Source organism: Desmodus rotundus, chromosome 2, assembly GCF_022682495.2.
Source record: "Desmodus rotundus isolate HL8 chromosome 2, HLdesRot8A.1, whole genome shotgun sequence".
In the NCBI taxonomy this organism is placed as follows: Eukaryota; Metazoa; Chordata; class Mammalia; order Chiroptera; family Phyllostomidae; genus Desmodus; species Desmodus rotundus.
In genome coordinates this window covers 181,542,205-181,566,930 of record NC_071388.1, presented here as the reverse complement: position 1 = coordinate 181,566,930, position 24,726 = coordinate 181,542,205, and the positions used below count along the sequence as shown (strand labels likewise).

At 40.7% G+C, this 24,726-nt stretch overlaps 1 protein-coding gene across 9 annotated transcripts in view; it reads right to left on the bottom strand.

Moving 5' to 3' along the window:
• Window positions 1-3,019: 3,019 nt before the first annotated feature.
• Window positions 3,020-24,726, bottom strand: part of CFLAR (CASP8 and FADD like apoptosis regulator) — a 41,908-nt gene continuing 20,201 nt past the window's right edge. For 5 of the 9 annotated variants that reach the window (XM_024563702.4, XM_045198044.3, XM_024563703.3 and 2 more), the window contains 6 exons: window positions 24,607-24,692; window positions 21,715-21,772; window positions 19,051-19,100; window positions 18,263-18,344; window positions 6,074-6,584; window positions 3,020-4,594 (listed from right to left, as the gene is read on the bottom strand). In XM_024563702.4, the coding sequence (XP_024419470.2) occupies window positions 4,456-4,594; window positions 6,074-6,584; window positions 18,263-18,344; window positions 19,051-19,100; window positions 21,715-21,772; window positions 24,607-24,692 (926 nt within the window). In that variant the 3' untranslated portion in view covers window positions 3,020-4,455. Of the gene's footprint in view, window positions 4,595-6,073; window positions 6,585-18,262; window positions 18,345-19,050; window positions 19,101-21,714; window positions 21,773-22,507; window positions 22,614-24,606; window positions 24,693-24,726 lie in introns of those variants that run through there. The other 4 variants (XM_024563705.4, XM_024563704.4, XM_045198047.3 and 1 more) reach the window with 4 other exon arrangements.

Here is a 24,726-nt window from a genome sequence, read left to right as displayed (position 1 = left end):
TCTGCAGGTTCGATCCCCCGGTGGGGCATGTCTAGGAAGCAACTGATCAATGTTTCTCTCTCACATCAGTCTCTCTCTCTCTCTCTCTCTAATCAATAAACATATCCTCAGGTGAGGATTTTAAAAACACAATGAGATACCACTTCATGTCCAATAGGGTGGTTATACTAAAAAAGACAAATAATAATAAGTGTTGGCAAGAATGTGGAGAAATTGGAACTCTCACACACTGCTGGTGGGAATGTAAAGTAGTGCAGCCACTTAGGAAAGCTGTTCGGCAGTTCTCAAAAAGTTAAATATAAAGCTATTATATGACCCAGCAATTCCACTCCTACATATGTACCCAAGAGAATTAAAAAACATATATCCACACAAAGACTTATACATGAAAACTCATAGCAGCATCATCCATAATAGCCAAAAAGGTGGAAGCAATTCAAATTTCCATCAATAGATACACAAAATGTGGTATATCATACACTGGAATATTATTCAGCCATAAATGAAATGAAATACTGATATACCCCACAACATGGACGAAAGCATTATACTAAGTGAAAGAAGTCAGACACATAAAGTCTTATGTTGTATGATTTATTTATATGAAATATTCAGAATAAAGCAATACGGAAAAACAAAGTGGATTAGTGGTTGCTAGGGGCTGGGAGCAGGATGAATAGGGCATAGTGACTAATAGGTGCGGGTTTCTTCCTTTCATTCTGTTTTGGGGGCTGGGGGAGAGAGAGGGAGACAGAGACAGATTTTTCACTCCACTTGGTTATGCATTCACTGGTGGACTCCTGTGCATGCCCTGACTAGGGATTGAAGCCCCAACCTTGGCCCATCTGGACAACATTCTAACCAACTGAGCGACATGCCAGGGCAGTATGGGGTTTCTTTTTAGGTAGATGAACGTGTTCTGAAATGAAATCGTAGTGATGATTGTGCAAGTATAAATATACTAAAAACCATGGAATTGTACACTTCAAAAGGATGAATTTTGTGACTCGTGAATTATATCTTACTGAAAAAAGAAAACGATTTAGGATATGCCACAATTACACGTCACAACCTCGTGATAACTCACTTTATTTATGAACTCGGTGACTAAGGGACGCCCAAAGAGCCAGTGTGTATTATTTCTGGGCATGTCTGTGAGGGTGTTTCAGAAGAGATTAGCATTTTCCACCAGTAGACTGCGTAAAATCTACTCTCACCAATGTGGGTGGGCAACATCTAATCCAAGAAGAGTCCAACAAAAAGGAGGAAGGGCAAATTCTCTTTTTCTTCAGTGAGGATGCTCATCTTCTCTTACCCTCAGACACTGGAGCTCCTGGTCCTCTGGGCCTTTGGACTCCAGGACTTATAAGAGTAGTCCTCTCCACACTTTCACTCCTCCACGCCATCCCTCAGCCCACTCTCCAACCACAATCTTATTGTGTATGCACTGGAAAATCTTTTTCTCAAGATTTTAAAAAAGATTTTATTTATTTTTAGAGAGAGGAGAAAGGAGGGAGAAAGAGAGGGAGAGAAATGTCAATGTTTGTGAGATACATCAATTGGTTGCCTCTTGCACTCCCCGAACTGGGTGACCTGGCCTGCAACCCAGGCATGTGCCCTGACCGGGAATCAAACCAGCAAACTTTAGGTTTGTGGTATTACTCCCAACACACTGAGCCACACCAGTCAGGGCTGCACTGGAAAATCTTGAAGGTTTTAAGGAGGGAGGTGACAAAGCTGCATTTAGGGAGATTCTTTGGGTTGCCATGTATGAAATAATTGTAGGATTGAGAAGCTAGTGGCAAGATCAGTGAGAAAGCTATTACCTTGGTTCAATGAAGAGGCCTCCTATGTTTACTGCAGCATTATTTACAATAGCCAAGATGTGGAAACAACCTAAGAGCCCATGAATGGATGAATAGATAAAGATGTGGTACATATTTCAATGAAGAGGTAATGAAGGCAGGGAAAGCATACTGATGGAGAGAAATGAAAAAGACATTATAGGTATAAAACCAACGTGATGTGGAAAATTGTTGGATGTAGAAACACAAGAGAAGGTGGACTAGGGTGAAAATGATGTTCTGAGATATAATTAACTGAAACTGGCAACAGGAAGAACTATTTGAAATAGAGGCTGTTGGTTTGCTTGCTTGTTTGTTTGTAATGTTTGGAGTAGGTTGAGTTTGAGGTGACAGAGGGAAACTCAAGTGGGAACATCTGCCAGAAACTTACAGGGTGAGATTTGAACTTAGAGACAAATCTGGGCTAGAAAGATACATCCTGTTAGAGGCATAGCAGTAGTAATTTAAGCTACAAAATTGTCAACAGAGAAAAAAAAAAAGGAATGATCCTTGGGAATATCCACATTTAGAGATCAGGAAGAGAAAGATACCAAGACTTGGCCAACTTATATAGTAAAATACCATGGAGAAGTAGAAAGGGGACAATAACCCCATAGAATCCAAGGACCACTGGTTTGGTAGTTACAGTCAATGCCACCCTTGGATCTTGTAGATTTGGTAGAATGATTAAGGTGAAATCCAGATAGCAGGGAAATATGAAGTAAATGGGAAATGCAGAAGTGGAAAAAGTAGACAATGGCATAAAATTTATATAAGACAGTGGTTTAAAAGAGAGGAACTTTACTTGATAGGGGAATCAAATCTTAGATAGACTGAGGAATCAAAGACAAAGGGAGAGATTAAAGTTGCAAGACAGTTTAAATAATGCTCAGTCTTGAAAGGGGACTGAGGTATGTCAGAGAAGGGACTAAGAAGAGAATGGGACTCTTAGGTCTGGGGTAGGAAGAACTTTGGTTCTTATTTGGGGAAAAAAAAAGAACTCTTTCATATCATCATTTAATCAGTAAAAAACTGAATGACTTAAATATCATACAAAGACATTGAGATATAGACATGACCCCAGGAGAGAAAAGAGAGAACACTGTTAAAATAGTATTCTACTTATGTTTAAAATAAAATAAAATCATTGTGTTTATATATATTAGAAACTAGGCCACTTTACAATAACTTTTATTTGTTAAAATCACAATAATATACACTCTGTATAAAACATATAAAATCACAATAATATACACTCTGTATAAAACAAAACAAATAATACATATCATACATATTCAAAATTCCCCTTAGGCACACATTCCCATGGGTACAATATTTAATATATAAATATACAGTGATCAAGAACTGTGTGTGGTAATGGGTGTTAATTCTTTCACCAATAGCCACGTATTGGTGAAAATAGAGAAAAAATAGTTTTTTCAAACAGATGGCGCCAGAAATTACAAAGATAACTAAAACACAAAGATGGGAACCTCTAAGCCTCTTAGCATTCTAACCACAGCATCTCCTACTTCCACCTCACCACTGCTCACTTTCCACTCCCACTAAAAGTTACACTCCAGGTTTCTAGAACACGCCTTGTATTTCTTCTCTGTTCTTCCACTTGATTTGTTTCCTCTCCAGCAACATACTTTCTTCTCCATTTCAACCTGCCAAAATCCCACCAATTTTCAAGGTTTGGTTCAACCTTTCCAAAATAACTCCTCCATAGTGCGATATAATAATAATAATGATGGTGACCACATGATATCCCCAAAGCAGTCCTAAAAACTCTCATTGGATATGATTGTAAAGGAGTATGCTGTAAACCTGAAACTAACACAAAATAACATTGGCTGTAAGCTGTAATTGAAAAATAAAGTTAATAAATAAATAAACTCAAGAAAAAAGTATGCTGATAAGTTTTGTAATCATTGTAATATTTTATAATCAATCATTGTAATATTGTCTATTTTTAAATGTGTTTAAAACATTTTAATTTGTTAAATGTACAAAGTTTTTTACTAAAAATTTATTTTGAGGTATGATTCACATACATTAAACAGGGTCTGGCACAAATAACACCCCTTTTTTTTACAAAATTTTTATTACAAAATCATACACATGTAATTCTGTAACATAACAATATCACACTCAAGCACACCATATGACATTCTAAGTGAAATGTTCAAATTGAAACTATAAATTATACACCTATTATTATTCTACCAACCACACTCAAGCAGGCGTTACTTCTGCTGGCCCCTGTATTAATTTCTGGTGTACAACACAATGATTCACCATTGTACACTTGTGAAATGATCACAAGATATTTTAATTAACAGCCATTACCACGCACAGTTCCAGAATTTTTTCAAACTTAGAAAAACCACATTGGTCTCTGCTCACCTTGATGCCAGACACTTCAGATTCTCCTCATGTATGGCTGGTACTTTTCAGGCGCTACCCCACTGCTGGAACTCTGAGGGAGCGAGTCTGCACAGGTAAGTGTGTGTGTCCGTTCTTTAAGAGGAACTGCTTAGAGGTCCAGCGGTTTCTTCTACCGACTGAAACTCTGTTGGTTTTTGCAGCCAGAAGAGTCATTGGCTTTTCAATTGCCGGAGAGAATGAGTTCTTTTCTCAGGGTATGCTGCAGACTGACGTAGTACCTCTCCTTATCAGACACTCCTCTGTTCCAGTTATATACGCTGTCATTCAGTTCAACGTGGAGTTCCAGAAGTGATCGTCTTCTGGAGAGAAGGAAAAAGGCAAAGATTAATGCCACGCAAATATCAAAGAGGAAACAGATTGTCATTAGGATGAAATGAGCCAACTGAGGTGAAAGCACTTTGAAATTGCTCATTTCTACTCAACAAGCTGCTTCGTGAGTGATTCAAACAAGCCTGCAGCACTCTGGCACAGTGACGTCAGTCTTACTCTGGAAACACACCAGCTAAACGATGGCCCACCTGGATTGTCAATGCAAATGCAAGATCCATGTAAAAAGCCAGTGACGCCGCCAGCCCACCAAGTGTCTACCTTGGAAAATGGATTCAGTTGCTGCTGCTCTAGTGCTTCCTGTATTGCTGACCACAAATGAGGGGCTGGGGGCTGCAGGCCATGAGATCTATTCCTGGGGTCCCCAGAGCTACAACAGAATGCATTTCACAGATGGTTCAGAAATATCATTCTAAGTTGTAATTGGGGAGTAAGTGAAAAAAGATTGCTACTCTTACATTTGAGGTACAGGGTGGGTCCATCAGCTTCAACGGAGATGAGGTCACTAACGTTTCCCTTAGAAAAGAATTCTTGCTCATAAATATCAAAAATGTCTGTACAATAAAAACTTGCAGACCTGAACAGTCAGGTACCATTTTTGACTTATCAAATTGTCAAGACTTGGGAAAAGATAAGAGCATGCAGTGTCGGTGAGGACTTGGGGACACAGGTGCTCTCAGACAAAGCTGGCTGAACTGCACTGGAGGACAGTCTGACAAGACGCATCAAAGGCTTTAAAAAATGCATGTCGTTCAACACAGTGATCCCACTCCTGGGAATACTCCCAAGAAAACAAAGATCAACACAAATACTGAGCTACGAAGATATTAATACTTCCTTTTTGTGAAAGCTTAACACAGTCCAGTGACTTGAAGATTGAACAAGTAAGTTATGTTAGAGCCGCATCGTGGGCTACTGTGCAGACATTAAAGCAATGCTGTGTAAGTGTGACTACTGACATGTAAAAATTATGATACACTGTTGCACAGACTAAAAGCAGATTATAAAGTCATAGTGGGTGATGATTCTATTTTGGCCTTAAAAATATTAATATATGGTTGTGCTGGTATCCAAAAAAGATCAGGAAGACAATATACCAAGATTTTGTTAACAGAAGTTGGTTCTAAAAGTAGGATTATAACTGCTTCTTATGTTCTGTTTTCAGCCTCTATTTTTAATGATTTTTTTCAATATCATTTTTGTAATTAAGAAAAAACAATTAAAAAGTTCTTTGTTTTGAAGAAAAATATCCAAACTATAAGCTGACTACTAAGTGACCTCCTAAAGCTCAAAGCGTTTATACTCTGTGCAGGGTCTGTACCACACTCCCAAGGCAACTCCAACAGGGAATAAAAAATCTTATTTCTCTTCTGCCAAGAAGGGCACCTCCGTATCAGTAGCAGGAAAATAAATGAGTGGTCTAGGGGTCAGCCATGGCCTTGGTGGCTCACCTTTCTTGCCATAGTTTTTTGGCGAGAAACTGCATGTACATGGATGGTGAGATGGAGGGACGCTCCAGCAGAGACACATCTGCTTTGCACAAGCTCCAGAGGAAGTCAGCTTCTCGGTGAACCACACAGGGCCCAGGCTGCCTTGCCTTGGAATCCACGTTGTTCATTGCTGACCCATCTACCTCCAGGAAGCTGCAGTCCTCTGGATGGTGCTCTATCTTTACATAGTTCTGAATGAAAAAGAGCTTTGGCTTTCCTACGAGATAAGGGCATCTGTCTCCCATGAACATCCTCCTGATGTGATCTAAAGGTAACCCTGAGGAAGACGGATCCACGCCAAACACGCTGTGGGAGCTCCCTCGGCTAATCAGGACACACACGAAGCTGTCGTAGTCTTGGTGTCGAGGCATATGAGCAACTCTGTGGAGAATCTGAATTATGTCTTTCATAGTCAGAAGCAAGAAACACTGGACTTCATAGCCCAGGGAAGTGAAGGTGTTCTGAAGAAGCTCTGGGGGAAAAAAACCAGACAAGTCCATAAGAATGGATACATCTGCAGAGCTCAGGTCCAAACCTAGATCCAAACAGCTGCAGAAAGGGTGGCATGGGTCACGAGACCCCCTCACCACCACCTGCTGCGGGACGGTCTGGAGGCCCCGAGTCATCTCCAGACTCTCCAGTTCCTCTCATGACCCGTTTCCCAGTGCAACCTCCAACTACGCAGTGAGAACCCTTGGCCAAGATTTCCTACAGTGTCCCCAGAGATTCTTCTAGTTTCCAGGAATCCTGGAGTGACTTTGACTCCAGAAGCTGTAGAATGCAGTAGGAAAAGCAGACTGAGTCTGCTGACCTAGCCACATGCAGGGGCAGCATGATCTTTAGGAAGTGGGTCTTCCTAGCTCTAAATGGAAGGGGTGATACCCACGCTATGAGAATGCTGTGAGGACTGAATGAGATAATACAAATAAAGCTCCTGGTGCTCAATGAAAATCAGTTCCTATTCTCTTTTCTAAAATCTTTGTGTCCATATTCTAGAAGTCTCTATAGCCTTGGAACCCCAGACACTGTGCGAAGTCCACTTCTCCCCCCTCTGCTCAGTTTACCTTCATTGGAGAAATAAACACAGCCTCCTGAATTGTTTTATCTTTCTAACAGTGGAGAGACATCTTTCTCTTCCTCACTCGAAAATTCCACATTCTTTTGAGCCACCCATTAGATTTCTGTTCCTTGTCTGAGAGATGCCTCCAGTTTTTATTCATTTGCAGGGCAAAAAAACTGTTCTGTCCAAAGCCCAGAGGCTAACCAAGCATCTCCTAATTCAGGTTGTCACCCATACTATTAGCTCATGAACTTCTCTGGGTTTGTTTCCATGTCTTTTGATTATGTGCCCACCTCTCTTCTTCCCCTGGGGTATGGTCTTCCAGAAGCTATCACTGCATTCACCCCAAACCAAACAACACAATAGTAATTAGAACAGACATTACTTCCCCCAAAGAACAAAGGGATGCCATCTCCTACTGGTTTAGGCATCACAGAAAAGCATCAAGAGGTACCACATAAATGAAGGTACCACATAAAAATATAGAGACATTCCCTCCTCTTGAATGTGAACCACACTTGGTAACTCATTTCTAATGGGTAGAATGTGCCAGGAGGGATACTATAACTTCCAAAGCTAGATCCTGAAAAGGATATGGCTTCCACCTGGTTCTTTCTTTCTTTTGAACTGCTCATGCTAGGGGAAGCCAGCTGCCGCGTCCTGAGAACACTCAAGCAGTCCCGTGGACAGCCCACACGAAGAATGAAAACCTTGCACCAACTCCCCAGCCACATGAGTGACCACCTGAGAAGAAGATCCTCTAATACCACTTGAGCATCACATGACCTTGGCTAACATCTGGACTCTGCCTCCTGAGACACTATGGGCCAGAACAGCCCAGCTAAGCCACTCGTAAATTCCTGACCCACAGAAACTGGGAGAGATATTAGTATTGGTCTTCTAAGCCACTAAATTTTGGAGTGATTTGCACACATTATTAGATAAATAAGCCATCAGCTCAGTCCTTTGGTCTCTCCTGTCAGGTAAAGGGAATGGCAATAACCAAGACTTAAGACTATAGTGGGACTACTTACTTTTCTCCTCTGCCTAGCCCACAGGTAAAGCTGAAATAGATGAATTATGTATATCACAAAATAATGAAGAGATATAAAGAAGGTGCCAAGCTCCTTAAAACCCTATGATAAACAAGTATTATTGGGGAAATCAAGGACATGATACACAGGTTGCTGATATCCTATTAAATAACTCACAGATCTTCACAGAACCTCAGCACCGCAGAAAAGGCTCTGCAGCGCTGCCCCTGGCCGGGGCTCTGAGGGGGCGGGCAAGGCCTCCGTTCCCAGCACTGCCTTCAGGATGAAACCCAGGAGTGCATATCAAGAAAACCTGGACTAGGCCCTCGGTTCCATCATTGCTGTTGCATCCCAAGCGGTTTCTTTCAGGACTCAGCTATCTCTAATCATGGAATATTTTCTCCTCTAGGGGGCAGAAGCAAATAGGGGATTACTAGGCTCAAAACTTTGTTTACTTGTTATCTCCAAATGGTTCACTTTCAAAACCCTCTCTTGGCTAATAGATTTCCTCCCTTATTAAAGTCCTTGAAAGAAAGACAAATACCATATGATCTCACTCATAAGAGAAATCTAAAATAAACTAACAAGGAAAACAGAACCAGAGATATGGAAACATGGGAACAGTCTGACAGCTGCCAGAGGGGAGGAGGGTGAGGAGGGATAATGGTGGAAAGAAGGGGAAGGGATAAGTCAAAGAACATGAATGAATGACCCATGGACATGGACAAGGTGGGGGGATTGACTGTGGGAGCAGAGGGTGGGCTGGGCAGAGGAGGACAAAGGGGGGGAAATTGGGACAACTGTAATAGAATAAACAAGAAAAAAATTTTAAAAAGAAGTACAAATTGGTAGTTTCAGAACAGTTATAGGGATGTAAAGTACAGCATAAGAAATATAGTCAATATGATTGTAATAACCATGTGTGGTGTCAGACGGGTACTAGATTTACTGGGATGACCACTTAGTAAGTTATATAGTGTCTAATCACTCAGTTATACACCTGAAACTAATATAATATTGTATGTCGAGTGTAACCAAAAAATACAAAATTATTTTTTAAAAATATAAAGGCTAAACCAAAGAAAGAAAAAGGAAGAAAGCCATAGTCTGTCCTTCCATGCTGACACACAGAGGAACTGTCAGCACAGGACAAACGCTGACTTGTGCCTTCCACCTCCTCCCTTTATCTGAGCTCTCTCCCTGGAGGTTCCTGCTGGAGCAGCAGCTGTCATGCGGCGGTGAGCAGGCAGCTGCCTAGTACAGGGCAAAAGAGGAACCAGTCTTGGAACTACAAGATCTAAGTTTAAGTCCTGGCTCTTCACGCTCCTTGCTGGGTGTGAACTTTGCCTCGTCCTGAAAGAGAGTAGCTTACACCAGCAGAGGGGCTAAGAAAGGGATGGGAATCTGAGGTCAGGGCAGGAAGTCCTTACCTCGTAGAACAGGAGAAAAAAGACTAAAGCTGGAGGTGAAGCCAAAACCCATACAGGTCCCAATGCCAAGAACAGGACAATAAGAACATCAGATCTGGATGGGGCCTCGGACCAAGATGGAGCATCCTTTAAATATCCCTCTGGAAAGAGAGCCATTCAAAAGACCTGCCTGCACTCATTGAGGCTGACGTTTCCCCTTAATATCATACCTTTCCTCTATCAGACTGTGAGGTGGCGTGGTGACTGACGTCGGCTAGGAACTGCAATGTCCTTTGTTGGGCCAGCAAGAACGCAGATAGTCCAGTCTATTTTACAGGATCAAGGGCATAGTAACAGCGTGACAAGTTACAGCCTTAGTTCGCTCATCTATAAACCGGGATTAGTACTAATGCCTAGACTGTGTTCCTCAAAAGGTGGCTGTGAGGATCCAATGAGGTTTCTGTCAAGATGCTTTGTAAACTGTGAGTGCTTACAACCATAACATAATAATTTTAAAGAAAACAAAGGCAGCCATTTCAAATCACAAATCATGGAGCCTGCAGAGCACCTCTCCCGTGGAACCCAGAGAGGTCTCTGAATTCGAAACTAAAAAAGTTCACAGCAGTCAGATTCTGTGTCCTTTTATAGCATCATAACCTCCTTGTCCTTCCTTTCCCACAAATAGGGAAGAAAAACTCGGGGGCTGAGGAGAATATAAAACTTCCAACAACTGCAGTTCTCATTCTACCCCCCTTGGAAATCCCACTCCTGACGCAGCCCTTTCTTTGTTAACTTGAACTGTTTTTCAGAAACCAACTTTCTAATATGACGGGGGTTTTCTTCAGGCTGTGCAGTGCAGTGCAGTTAGTACGGGTCTGGAAAGTGAAGGTGATGGGGGGACTCAAGAGTTGGAACATTTAGTTTAAGGTAAATAGTTAATAAGTCTAGTAGGTCATGCATATGTTAAAGCTGTTGTTTCAGGAGCTGCAGATAAGACCCACCACTCCCAGAAGAGGCAGCTGACCTCCTGGGGCACCACTAGATATTACCGCCTGGGGAACAAGTGGAGGCATCCGGGCCATTGCGTTCCCGACGAGCACCCACCCCTGGGAACACCCGCCCCTGGGAGCACCCACCCCTGGGAACGGCTAACTGCCCAGGATGAGAATGCTGAAGTTTCTTTCACCTAATTTTCCCTGAATTTCAAAACCCCTCACCACACCTTGTTTATTCCGTTATAAAAGACTGGCTTGGAAAGAAAATGTAAGGTGGTTTTATTGGGGTGCCAACCTGCCGTCTTCTCAGATGGCTGGGCATCTGAATAACTGCCCATAAAGATTCAATCCTTGTCTTTACTTATTTGGTTTGGCACGTGACAGGCAGCACGAATCCCAGTGTCTTTTCTGGCTTCAAAGGGTCAGCAGCAGCGGCAAAGCATCTTGGCAAACTACCTCTGGGCTGTCACATTTCCTGTTGCTCTGTGAGAAGACGAAGTTTACTTATTCAAGATTTACAAGGGAAATAGCAGCTGCTAGAAAAAGCAAAGTCTTTCCTTGGTTAAAAAGTGCAGAAAAACCTCCAAGATTCTCAGAAAGAGCCAGGGAGAAGAGAGAAGAAGAAACACTTCCTAATCTGCAAACACCATCTTTTATTCAGGGGCCTACAACCCAACCAGAGCTCTAGATCAAGGCCCAGAGTTCATCTGCCTGTGACGCAGGACATTCACTCCTCCATTCCCAGGACATTCACTCCTCCATTCCCGACAGATCAAAAGTCAGCACTATGTCAGGGCACCACAAGAACCAGGACCTGATACAGGCCTCGTTTTGCAAGGTCACTGACACAACACCAGGACTTGTTTTTTAATTCCACCAAACTGAGAGACCTGGCCCCAAATCCCTAAGCCTCCATGTCTGCTCCAAGAAGAGGTTACTGAGGATTCTTCTTGAGAACAAGCCACTCCAAAAATCACCTTCTCTTTCACAATGTGGCTCTGAGAACAGACTCCATCTGATTGGCTCCATATTTGCTTCACATAGGGCCCCACATGCTGTTCTTCATGTAGAGGTGCTCAATAAACATTTATGACATAAAGGAAGAATAAACTTACAAATGTTTTCCAGACCTGCATACTCTCTGGATAAGTCTTTTTGTTGTTTTTTTGAGGACAGAAAATAGGTATAGGAGAATCTGCTAAATTCTGCAGATACAAAGGAATGGTTTTAGAAACACACTGAGATTAGAAGCACATACTCCTTCATTCATTTACCCACCAAATATGTATTGGGCCCTATGTTTCAGGCACTGGAGACACAGTAGAAGGGATGGACAAGTTTCCCACCCTCGTGGAACTTACATTATAGCAAAGCAGCTAAAAGCAGAGGCTTTGGAGTCAAGCTTTCAAAACCCAGCTGTGTTAGTAGAGAAGTTGGGAAGAGAGTTCTCTGGGCTCTGGTTGCTCACCGTGAAAATGGGAATAATAGACTGTATAGTAAGAAGCTAGGAAAATTCCTGGGCAAGTGCAATGAAGAAACTGAGATAAAATTTAACAAAGCCAAAGAGTTTGAGCAATTTACAGCCAGCTGGTCCATTAGGAGACTGTATCTTTCCTAACCAGAGAGTACAGAAACTTCCAGCCCATTAACTACCGGTGTGGGAGAAGAGAGGAATTCCAACGCTAACAGGAAAGATAAGACCTGAACAGAGTGAGCCAGCTTGGGGAGGAGCTGCGTGAATCCCCTTTCAGCTTCCCCTCCCAAGACAAACCGCAAGTCTGTGCTCCCCCTGGGTACTTCCCCCTCCCCCTCCCCCTCCCAAATTCCCATTTTCCCCCTATATAAACTTGCTTCTGAAAGCAAAGTAAAATGAATGTTAGGGTTTTTACCCACCACCTTCTCAGACTGCTGGCCTCTGATATTAAAAGCACAATTATAACCCAATCCCTGTCTCTGCTTTTTGGCTGAGTGGTGACAAGCAGCACGAGCCCTCTGGTTTCACTAGTACCTACCTTACAGTATTGTTTATAAAAATTAAGTGAGAATCCATGTAAAGGAATTAGCAAAGTAGCTGGTAATAGGACAAAAGCCTCCTTTTCAGGCCCTCTTTGCCAGAGCTGCCTGGACCCCATGAAGCAGGACTGACCCTAATTGTTTTACGAGTCTCTATCCTCAGGACTAGAACATTACTGGGAACGCCCTGAAGGCACAAATGCTCCGGGAACTTACAAAACAGGACATACCAGGACCCTGCACCCAAAGATAACATCCAGACAAGCTGCAGCCCAACTGGAACATCCTGCTCTACAACTATCCCATCACCGATAAAAGCCCAAAGCCCTAACCCTTCAGGGCTGGAGCACATCTCCACACCTAGCCTGTCCCCTCTCTTGGAAAAGTAAAAATAAAAAAACTTCGCTCTCTGCACTTTCTTCTCTTTGTGAATTCTTTCACAGCCCTCGTCACCCCCCCCCCAACATCTGGCGCGTGGTAGATTTTTAATTAATTTTATACTCTAATCGCTACCACTCCCAAGTCAGTATTATTGTATTACTGTTAGTTTCTTTCAGATCCCTTCTTTCTCTTGGCAATAATGTTTATTACCAGACTCCTACAATCCTCCCAAATGCTCAATGTTAACAACATGTCAAAGTTAACTAGGCAAGAGACAAAGGAAGCCCCCACATAATCACACTAGATAAAGCGCCCCACCCTCACCCGCACTGTTTAGATGGAAATAAAGAGTACTGGGCGTAATTAAGACTACTGTCAACCAAACTGGGATTCCAGGCCTCAGTGAAAAATCACCAGGAGGGTAGTTGGAAAATGAAGAGCTGGAAGCCTAGAGAGAGGGTGCAAGAAGAGACTGTGCCTTCCACTTCATATCAATTAACACTGTCTTGCTGTGCTGAGTCTCAACTGGACCTGTGATGGCTTCTGGACCACTCGGCAGGAAAAAGCCACAGCACAATGGGAGTAAAGCTTGCTGTCTTGTTTCTTACCTCTTGCTATATATGTTAATTGGCCACCTGAGCCCAGAAGGAGTTGTATAAGAGACATCAAGCCCCTATTTGTTTTGTTCCCAGAGGCTTGAGTCAAGGAAGCAGATGTGAAAATGCACCGGAGGCCAAAACCTGTTCATACCTCAGCCCAACGACACACGTGGCCCAGACCCCACCTCCAATTCTACCCACCTTTCCATCTTTCTCTCTAATCAGGACTTCCTGCTCTCCCTCTCCCTGCCTTGGCCTTGGCACTCAGACCCTCTTTCTCTGCCAAGCCAATTCGTACTGATGACTGGTAGGAGTGTCTGCCTAGCTTTCCACCTGGGAATTTCTTCAGAAGTTACTGTCCTCTCAAGTTATCCCCTCCATTCCACTTCAATCCAGTCTGTGGGGACCTGCCCCACTCAGCTGAGCCCAGCACAGGCTTTAGGCACCCACTTCTCTAGTCCCCCAGTCATCTGGGATCAGACTCCATTTACCATGCACACAGCTATGCAAATTTTAGCTTAGTGGTTTGCAACTAAAATTAAACAACAATTGGAAAAATACTGTTTGGCATTTAGCATGTGTTTACAGTGTGCCAGGCACTGCTCTAAGCCCTTTACTCACTCACTCCTGCCAACTGCCCCTTGAGGTAGGTCGTTATTAACCCATTTTACAGAAGAGAAACTGAGACATAGAGAAGAAAATTGCCCAAGGTCACAAGCTAGAACATGCCCATGATTCACACCCATGCAGTCATATTATAGGGACCAACTCTAACCGCTGCTGAAATGCAGAAATATACAAGTGTTCATCCAGTCCTTGCTGGCAAGAGCCCCACAACCCAGCAAGGGAAGCAGGCACAGACAATGGCTTTTAGCCACAAATTCACAGCAGACCATGGCTTTATCTTTGCAATTCTCTTTATACAACAGGCATACACTTTGCACCAGGGAAGTTCTAATGAGTAAAACAGAACTGATTAAAATAGAATGTAGAAGTTAATTATGCAGTCTCTTTTAAAGCAGAAGATTACTCATTAAGAAAATATCTTCTCTTTCTTACATGGGTACTAGTGGCTACCAAAAAAAGGACACTTATCTATAGCTAAGGATATGGCATTTGTCATATTTAACCAAAAATAGGACATGAGAACAGGAGATCATATCTAACATCCTGGGACATTCAGCCTAGTATTTGCTAATTTGATTATCTGTTAGATTTTCTTCCCATAAATCTCATCATGGTAAAATTTTAAATGAGCCCAACAGATACCTCTGACTCATTCTAAGAAAATGTTGGAAGATTAGTTAGGCCTTAGAAAGATGGCGTCCTCAGAGCAGGCAGAGCGAGCAGCCGGGCCAGACAAACTACTCCAGGAAGTGAAAATGTGATGTACTGAGAGCCACTGATTGCCACAGCAGTGAGGTTTCCACAGAACTCCCATGTCTACCAGAGCCCACTTGAGACCAGGAGAGCATTCCTTATGAAGAAAGGACTTCTGGTCAAGATGGAGGTGTAGGTAGACACACTTTGCCTCATGCAACCACAGAGAGAATTACAACTAAACCTCAAAACAAATAACGTCCAGACCTGTCAGAAAATTGAACTGTGTGGCAGTCTGACAACCAAGGATTTAAAGAAGCCACATTCATCCAGATGAGTAGGAGGGGTGGAGACAGAGATGGGTGGAGAGGCGAGGAGATGTGGTGTGGCATGGAGAGGCAGTGGTTGTGGAATGGGCGGTCCCACATTCACATGTAGTAGAGAAAAATTGGGAGGGATACCTTGGGAGCCAGTGATCCCAGTGCAAGGCCTGACTGTACAGCCCAGGGTTCCACACTGGGCAGATAAATCCCCATAACTTCTGGCTGTAAAAACTGGTGGGGGTTGGACAGAGGGAGAAATTATGGGATTTTCAGGAGACTCCATTTAAAGGGCCTGTATAATCTTAGAACATATGCAAACGAACCCACTCTGGGATTCAGCACCAGGGCAACAGCAAGAAAAGTGCCAGTCACATATGGGGAATGGGTAAAGTGACTGGAAACAGGGCGAGTTCTGGGCAAACCTTCAGAAGCCAGGTAGTGGCAATGTCCCCTCTCCAAGCCCTCCTCCCACAGAGAGCCACAAAGTCGTGAAGTAGGTTGCCCTGCCCTGGCAATTACCTAAGGCTCCACCCCACACAATTTACTGGTAGCTTTTCTACAATAGGCCACGCTACTAAGGGAGTCAAAGCAGCTCTACCTAATACACAGAAACAAAGACAGGGAGACTGCCAAATTGAGGATACAAAGAAATATGGCCCAAATGAAAGAACAGAACAAAACCCCATAAATAGGACTAAATGAAATGGAGATAACCAACCTATCAGATGCAAGCTCAAAATACTGGTGATTAGGATGCTCAAAGAATACACTGAGTACAGCAAGAACGTAAAGGAAGAAGTGAAAGTTATACTAAGTGAAATAAAGAAAAATCTACAGGGAACCAACAGTGAAGGGAAGGAAGCCGGGGTTCAAATAAATGATTTGGAATATAAGGAAGAAGTAAGTATTCATCCAGAACAGCAAAAAGAAACGAGAATTCAAAAAAAACAAGGATAATATAGGAAACCTCTGCGACATCTCTAAACATACCAACACCTGAATCACAGGGGTGCCAAAGGAGAACAGGAAGAGCAAGAAATTGAAAACCTATTTGAAAAATGAAGGAAAACTTCCCTAATTTGGTGAAGAAAGTAGACATACAAGTCCAGGAAGCACAAAGAGTCCTAAACAAGTTGGACCCAAAGAGGAACATATCAAGACACATCATTAAAATTCCAAAGTTTAAAGATAAAGAGATAATCTTAAAAGCAGCAAGAGAAAAGCAGAGAGTTACCTACAAAGGAGTTCCTATATGACCATGAGCTGATTTCTCAAAAGAAACTTTGCAGACTAGAAGGGACTGGCAAGAAATATTCAAAGTGATGAAAAGCAAGGACCTACAACCTAGATTATTCTATCCAGCAAAGCTATCATTTAGAATTGAAGGGCAGATAAAGTGCTTCCCAGACAATGTAAAGCTAAAGTTCATCATCAACAAGCCATTATTACATGAAATGTTAAAGGTACTTATTTAAGAGAAAGATTTTAAAAAATGAGCATTAAAATGGCAATAAATTCACAACTATTAGCTACTGAATCTAAAAAACAAACCAAACTAAGCAAACAACAGAACAGGAACAGAATCATAGATATGGAGGTCATCTGGAGGGTTATCAGCTGGGAGAGGGAAGGGGGAGAATGGGGGCAAAGGTGCAGGGAATAAGAAGCATAATTGGAAGGTATAAAATAGACAGGGGGATTGCAAGAATAGTATAGAAATGGAGAAGCCAAATAACTTGTGTGCACAACCCATGGACATGAACTAAGTGGGGGTATTGCTGGAGGGAAAGGAGGAAGTACAAGGTAGAAGGGGGCAAAAGAGAAAAACTGGGACAACTGTATTAGCATAATCAATGAAGTATTTTTTAAAAAGTTGGAAAGTTTGAAGGAAACAGAATGATCAACCTCTTCAAAGAAGAGATGAATAATTAAACATAATTAACCATATTCCACTTATCTAGATTCTTCTCATTGTTTTTTGATGCATCACCAGTGACTAATTTCATATGAGTCAGATCTCCAACAACAATTGGATAACAGAATCAATTCAGATTCAAACAACAGTGACATACAGGTAGCAGACTCAAGGCAACAGCCAAAGGACAGGGTGGTAGAACTAAGTGATACATTGTCTCTAGGAGAGCACTCATTTATAATACCTTTAATGTACTCCAGAAAAGCTTCATGGTCTATGCGGGTGAAATGATGAGGTATCTGGTAATACTGAAACCAGAAAGCCTTCCATTTTAACTCCAGAGTTCCAGGACTCCTCCCTGCCACAGCGTCCAGCATGGAAAAACAAGACTAAAGCTCACTAACTTTCACAAATTACGCCTTTGTGCCAGACCAAAGGCTCTGTGTTCCCCAAATCCTCTTTCAGCTTCCTGCTGACACTGACACACAGCTAGGCTAAATTCCCAGTCCAGTGGGGTTACATGGGGCCATATGAGTGAGTTCTGACTAACAGGATATGGGTGGAAATGATGTATTCCACCCTGAGTCCTGGTCCCCAAATGTACGTGAGATCATGCACTTCCTTCATCTTCCAGCTAGATCTAGAAGATCCTATAGAAAACTCTAAGGCCTCCCATGATGAAGCCACTAAATGACCACATGGAACAAAGCTCTCCCTAGCCCAGCAATTTTCAACCTTTTTAAGCTAATGACACACATAAACTAATTACTAAAATTCTGCAGCACACCAAAAAAATACATTGTTTACTGATCCGACAAAAAAAAGGTATAATTTTGATTCATTTATACCAGATGGCTATTATGTTGCCTACTGTCATTTTTTATTTGACAATCTAAGGGAAAAGAGTTCAATGCCCTGACTAAATAGTCAGGTACAGCCCAATCCACAGTAGGCTGTGGTATAAATGAAAATTCCCCTTTACACAGATTGTGGCAGTGGTTTGTTACAGCAGTGTAGTGGTCATCACACTGATGAATACAGCTTGCCTGTGCCACGATCTCACTGTGCAGGCAGCAGCTAATCTGCAGCAGCCACACCTACCTGTGTCATTGCCGATGCAATCAATTATCAAGCAGATTCCTAAGGGTTTGCTCTGCATCCTATATCTTTCTTCTGGTATGTGCTAGAAAAGAAAGCAGGGATTGTTAAAGACTCTGGATACTGCTCTTTCCACAAGGTCCCACCTATATACCATCTTTTCTTTTGGATTTTCTGAAACATTCCTTTGGCAGGTCAGTCAGTCAATAGACAGAGCCTGAGTTCACCACAGTTGACATTTCCCATTAATATAAAAATTTCCTCTATTCAGGTAATGACCTTAAGACAACAAGCTATTTCAGTTTTTATTTAATTTTAATGAGAATTGCAGTCTCTTTACACATGCCTTAGCTTTGCAGGATAAAGATAATTTGAAACAAAGAGAAAAGACAGATCACCTTTTTTCTCAGTAACCTGAGTTTATACAAGTGAAATCTTTCCAAACTAGTAAAAAATGAGGCCTTCTATTGCCTCTCCTTACAGAGAGGTTAACAGCCTAAGAAAAAGTCAGAATAAGTCAAGGTTCACTGCTTCCTAGTATGTTCAGTAATCACTCAGCTGAGAAGACAAGTGCCACTTTGGAATTTTCCTCCATTCCACTAATGCAATCCACTTCTTTGCTACAACCAAGGTTCCCCTTTTAAAAAGTATTCAGGAGAATAACACTCTCAAAATCCCATTGTTGTCACAAAAGACAACTCTTTAATGGACAGATATTTTTAAAGAAGTCAGTATTCTCCACAGATACTGTGCACACAGTGCAATACCCAATCAGGTCATTTATTCTGTACCTGGGGCAAAGATGCTCCTGATTCTTGAATGGATGTCTTCACTGGTTCTCCTGGAGAATGAGACAGAAATCGTTTACAAAGCTGAAGGAGAACTAAGCCCACTCCCACACTGGCTGCATTTCCTCATATTTCAATTGTCTCTTCCTCTATTTTCTTCCCCTCCTTTCCTCAGCTACACTCAGCCCCAAGGTTCTAACCTCACAGTGAAAAACTGATAACGAAACCCAAGTCTCCATGTTAAACAGGGGTTATGTAGAAAAACTACTTAAGTAGCAAGTGAAAGTAGGCTCTTCCTTGCCCTTCTCCAGGTGAAGACCAGGTGACTGGTGAGTTTTTAACCTGATAGGGAGAATCCAGTAACTTCACTGCAAACAATATCAGCATTTCCCACATGTGCCAAGCCCAAGGGAACAGCCTTAGAGACTGAACAGATGGGCATTTTTCTTAGTCCAGCAATATTGGGAGATCATAAAATACAATGTCAATGGCAAGATAGGGGACAGTGAGCTTAGCAAGTATAGATGAGCCTAAAGCACATTTTGTTACATAAAAATGGCTATTAGCCCAAGGAAGTAGAGAAACCACCAGTTTTAAAGCCATAGAAGGCTGGCTCGAACCCTAGCCCCATCACTGGCAAGCTTAGTGATTAAGTTTCCTCCTGCAGTCTAGGGTTTTTTTTTTTTAATCCCTAAGGTGAACAAACCAATATCCACTTTTATAATATTGTTGCAAAAATGGGAAATAATGTCTAAAGACAGGCAAAGATAATGTCCAAATTGATAAGGTTTGGGGGAAATGAGCACTTTCAAATACCAAAGCTGTAAAAGTCCAAACAGCCTTTCTAAAAAATGAGTAGCAACACCCTTTAAAACAACATTCTGCTTCTAGAATTTTATCCAATGGAAATAATAGATCAAGTGTGCAAAAATGTCAAGGACATGTACTGAGTGACTGTTTACAGTGGCCCCAAACTGGAAAGAAACTAAAGGTCTACACCAAGATGAAACAGGGCAAACTATGGTACATATGATGGAATCCTATGCAATATGAAAAAGGATAAGAGAGATCTTTATGTATTTGACATGAAAAGGTACACAGGCTATATTAAGTAAAAAATGGGTTTTTAAATAATACAATATTGATCCAATGTACTTAAAATATGTTTGTGTTCATATATTTACACATCCACATGTGAAAAATAAGAGCCTTAGAGGCATCTAAATCAAACATTAATAGTGGTTATGTCTGAAACTTAGAATTAAGAGGAAATCTCACTTTATCTTTTTGAATTTTGCAATCATAGATTAACAGATTAACAAATCACAAAATAATCTATGTAATATATCTATCTCAGTTTAAGGCACTTGGTAAGACCTTAATAAGTTATCATCATCTTCATAATCATCCAGATGAAATCTCTTTAGAAATCCAAATTAATATAAATACTTGATATGATTATTTTAAACTTGTGTTAGATTTCGGTCAAGTTATCAGAATGTTTTCTTCTTTTATTAGCAAATAAATCATGTCCAGGCAAAAGCAGGTAACTAGCTCCTCTAAGTATCATCAAGGGTGCAGGAAGCCTCAGTTACCTCACCTGCATAATTCCAATCAGGGTAAACCTGCCATTAGGGACCACAATGGAAAGAACACGGATTGTTTTTAATTCCTATCCAAATCTACCAGCTCTCCGATTTCCCTTTAAACAGCTTTCAGAATGCTAGTTCTTTCCACCTCACCAGTGTTTTAAGAAATGCTGTCATTTCAGGAATTAATTTACTTCTCAGTAACTTTCCCCAGAAAGTGAAATTTTAGGTAGGAAATGACAGGTAAGAGCTTCACTATCTGGCTAATCCGGGCAAAATGCTTTTGCCAGGTGCATGCAGGTAGCACATAGGCTGCCACACAAAGACGGCTCCCATCAGGCCGCTGCCCTACCACAACGTTCATGATCTCTGCTGCACAAAGGACAAAGTCCAGGCTCCACAGTTAAGACTGAGCGAGCCCTCCTTACCTGCTTCTCAATCTCTGCCTGTCTCTAGGAGTTCTGAAGCACAACCATCTCCATTGCAGAGTCTCAAGCCTTCACTTCAAGGACTCAAGACAAGCAAAAGAAATACACTTTTAAAAAAAGATGGGATTAAGTGCAGATAGAGAGTGGGATTAAGAGAGATGAGAGAGATCCTACAGGTAGAAATAACTAGATTTTTATTGTACTTTTTCTTTTTTTTAGGGGAGGAGGATGTCATCTAGAGAGTACCTAGATTTATTAAGTGGGCTTATAAAGGAAGACCCTAGCAACCTTTCTTCTTCCTGTTGTATGATACTTGGTTAATGTGGCTCATTATCATGCTAGCTTAATGCTTAACATGGCCTGGTTACTGTTCCATTTCAGGGAGAAATGTCCCATTTCTAAAAAAATACATAGCCAAGATGTTGAAGCTGATAGAGTAAGAGGTTCAAATTCAAATACTGTAAGTGAATTCAGTAAATAACTAGAAATGCCAATGAATGAATTTTAAGAGTCTAACTCCTTTTTATTTTTTGAGGGCTTTTAATTAGAATGTATAGATAAAGAAAATGGCCAACTCTAAAAAACAAAATATTTTGTACTGGAATTATCAAGCATTTTAAAGAATGAGTACAAAGAGAAGTCAGTCTTACTTTGAATGTCAGGCTGTCTCACCACGAGCCTCTGTTCTTTACTTCTCCCATTCTGAAGCTTCAAATATAAAGAATAAGGTCATACTCCCTGTTAGGTTTTCAGAGTCACATTACAGTACACCTCTTTAAATATCTCAACAAGATTTTTACTCTGGGGGGAAATATCACATTCACTGTCAAATTATCTAAAGAAGAATAGCGAGAGCCATTAACTCCATGAATCCTCTGTCTTGTAGCCAAAGAACAAGGCAACTCTTTTTCTCAAGAAGTGAAAATACAACTAATGTGTAAATATGCTAAACCAGCATATAGAATCCTTCAAAACAGCTCAATGAAGTCAGATGTTATGGTAGAGTTACTATAAGAACTCCAAGATTGAACAAGTTGTTAGAACATGCAATTGACCTTCAGCCTGATCCTTTAACATAGAGGCAATGTATGTATGATTAAGAGTGGGAATTCTAGCCCAGACAAACCTTATTATAAATCTCAGTTCTGCCACTCACTGGCTATGTAACTTCAAGCAAGTAATTTAACTTCTATATGTCTGTTTCTTTGTCTTCAAAATGAGGACAGTAATAGTATCTACCTTATAAATTTTTTGTGAAAGTTAAATGTATACGAAGCACTCAGGACAGTGCCTAGCACATGGAAGTGCTTAATAAATGTCCAGTTATTGTTTTTCTATAATTTCCTAGCTATACATAAGCCACATGCAGGCTTGATTCTTGATAACAGCTACCACGTGTGAGAGCTACAGTGGGATTAATCAGAGAATGAAGATTGAACCGACCCTTTCTCTTCTCAGATGACAGGTCCTGTGTAAGGTACACATATCACATACTGTCAATCATTTGATACTCTCAGCTTTCAAATGACAGTTCTCCTCTGATGCTATCCTAGCCAAAAGAGAGAAGTAGACTGTTCATTAAGCTATGACTTTAAGTCTGTGTGTCTAAATTAAAGAAAAACATGTAACTTCCTTTTATCCTTAATAACCCGTGACTTAGCCATAGGTTGATATCAAATAGAAGTTCAAGCCCCATATGGATATGCATTCACTTTTACATACTATTAAAAATATATAACATTACATCAAAGCTAGATTTTAAAAGCATTATATTGCAAAAAAATAAAATCAAATAAAGAGCATTCAATTCTATAATATGTTGGTATCATGTGTCATTTAATGCCACTGTAACTTTTAAAGCACTTTTGCAGCCTTGTATGAATTAATATCTAGGTATTCAGTTCGTAAATCTTGTGAGAGGTTCACTGAATTCATATGCTATGGTGCCTGATGACTAAATGAATCAGGGTCACATATTAATACAGCAAATTTAAGAAGTTTACACACAGAGCATCTGAGTTCTCAATAGGCTACATAGGCAATGAATAGTTGCTTCCATTAACGAAATAGAAAGGCAATAATAAAAATATGACAGGCTCTTAACTAAGAATAATATAATTCATATCAGATAAACAATAAGAGAGGAAGCTCAGAAAAATCTAGATCTGCACCCTAAATCAGTTTTGTCTCATGATTTTGTATCACAAAGATTCAGAAAGATGAAATTACAATTGATTCTTGAAAGATGATAGCTATACTAAGTGATGGCATGTCTAGCATGTATTTACTAAATACACCACGGTGTAGAGGAAGGAGCAAGGACTGGGCCCAAATCTGGTGATAGCTGGAGGTGGGTAATCACTTAATGTTCTATAGGACTGTGTTTTCTTATTTGCTCGACGCGGGGACTGGATGGTATAATCCTTAACATCCATTTTAGCTCTGATTTCCATTGCTCAGTGGTATCTCTTACAGCTCATGTTCTTCATGAAACTATTTATATCACAGGGGGAGTTATGAAAGTGTTTGTAATTTAACCATGAAATTGCACTGTGGTGTAAGTCCTCATTACAAATTCCACAGATTTTTATATGGGGATGAGGATGAGATTACACTAAGATCAACTTCTCAGGACAGAAAAATTAACCAAAGAACAATTCTGAGAATATCTTGCACTATCTACTATCACAAAAACCAGAAGTGACTATGTGATATTTATGTTCGCAAATTGGTAACATCTCTCAATAACAAAAACACTTGTGCCGAAATCATTAAAGCAGCTCAATAAAAAGCAAATGCCCACAGAGGTAAATACAAAGGTATTTATTTTGAAGCACTGTATTCACAGAAGGTTGGAAATAATCTAAATACACATACATAAAAGGTTAAATGCATTGTTATACATCTGGAAAGTAGAACCACGTGTAACCATTAAAACAATGACCAAATACAGGCAGTTACATAGGATCATATGGAATAATTTCCAAGAATTCTCAGATCAGGACAATGCATAAAACAAAAATGAAATATGATATGTGCACAGACTATCTTTGGATGGCTAGAGAAGAAAGTAGTTAATTACAGCTGCTTCTGAAAGGAAATCTACTTCAAAAAGTCTTTTAAGTACCACTGTGAATTATTTTTGTCCATGGGCATGTCCTGCCCAATTTTATTTAAAAAGCTAAATTGTCAAAGGAACAAATGAACAATGAAAAAATGTTCGGTTATATATGTAATATACCAATAGACATACAAAAATGATTAGAAAGGAATATAATGAGAGTACGGTGGTTATCTTTGTGTTGTGGGGTATAGGTAATTTATTCTTCTTTGTTTATATTTCTCTTTGTCTTCCGAATTATCTCAATGAACATGTGATTGCTTGTAATCATAAGAAGTTATACATATTTTATTAAAACAAATGCATATTTCTGTCAAAATTTTTCCAGATATTAAAGTACATGCTGTGAGAATATGTATATTTTAATTAAATTTCTGAAGCTGTTTCATGCTGGGATTCCATAATATTGCTCCAGACTCACCCTTAAGTTATAAGAAGGATCCTTAAGACTCAGGTTTGGGAGAGAGGCCTGGAGAGCATTTATATAATTTGTTCCTGTTCCTTGAGCTGTAAGAAGAAGACGTTCTGAGTTAAGGTTTTC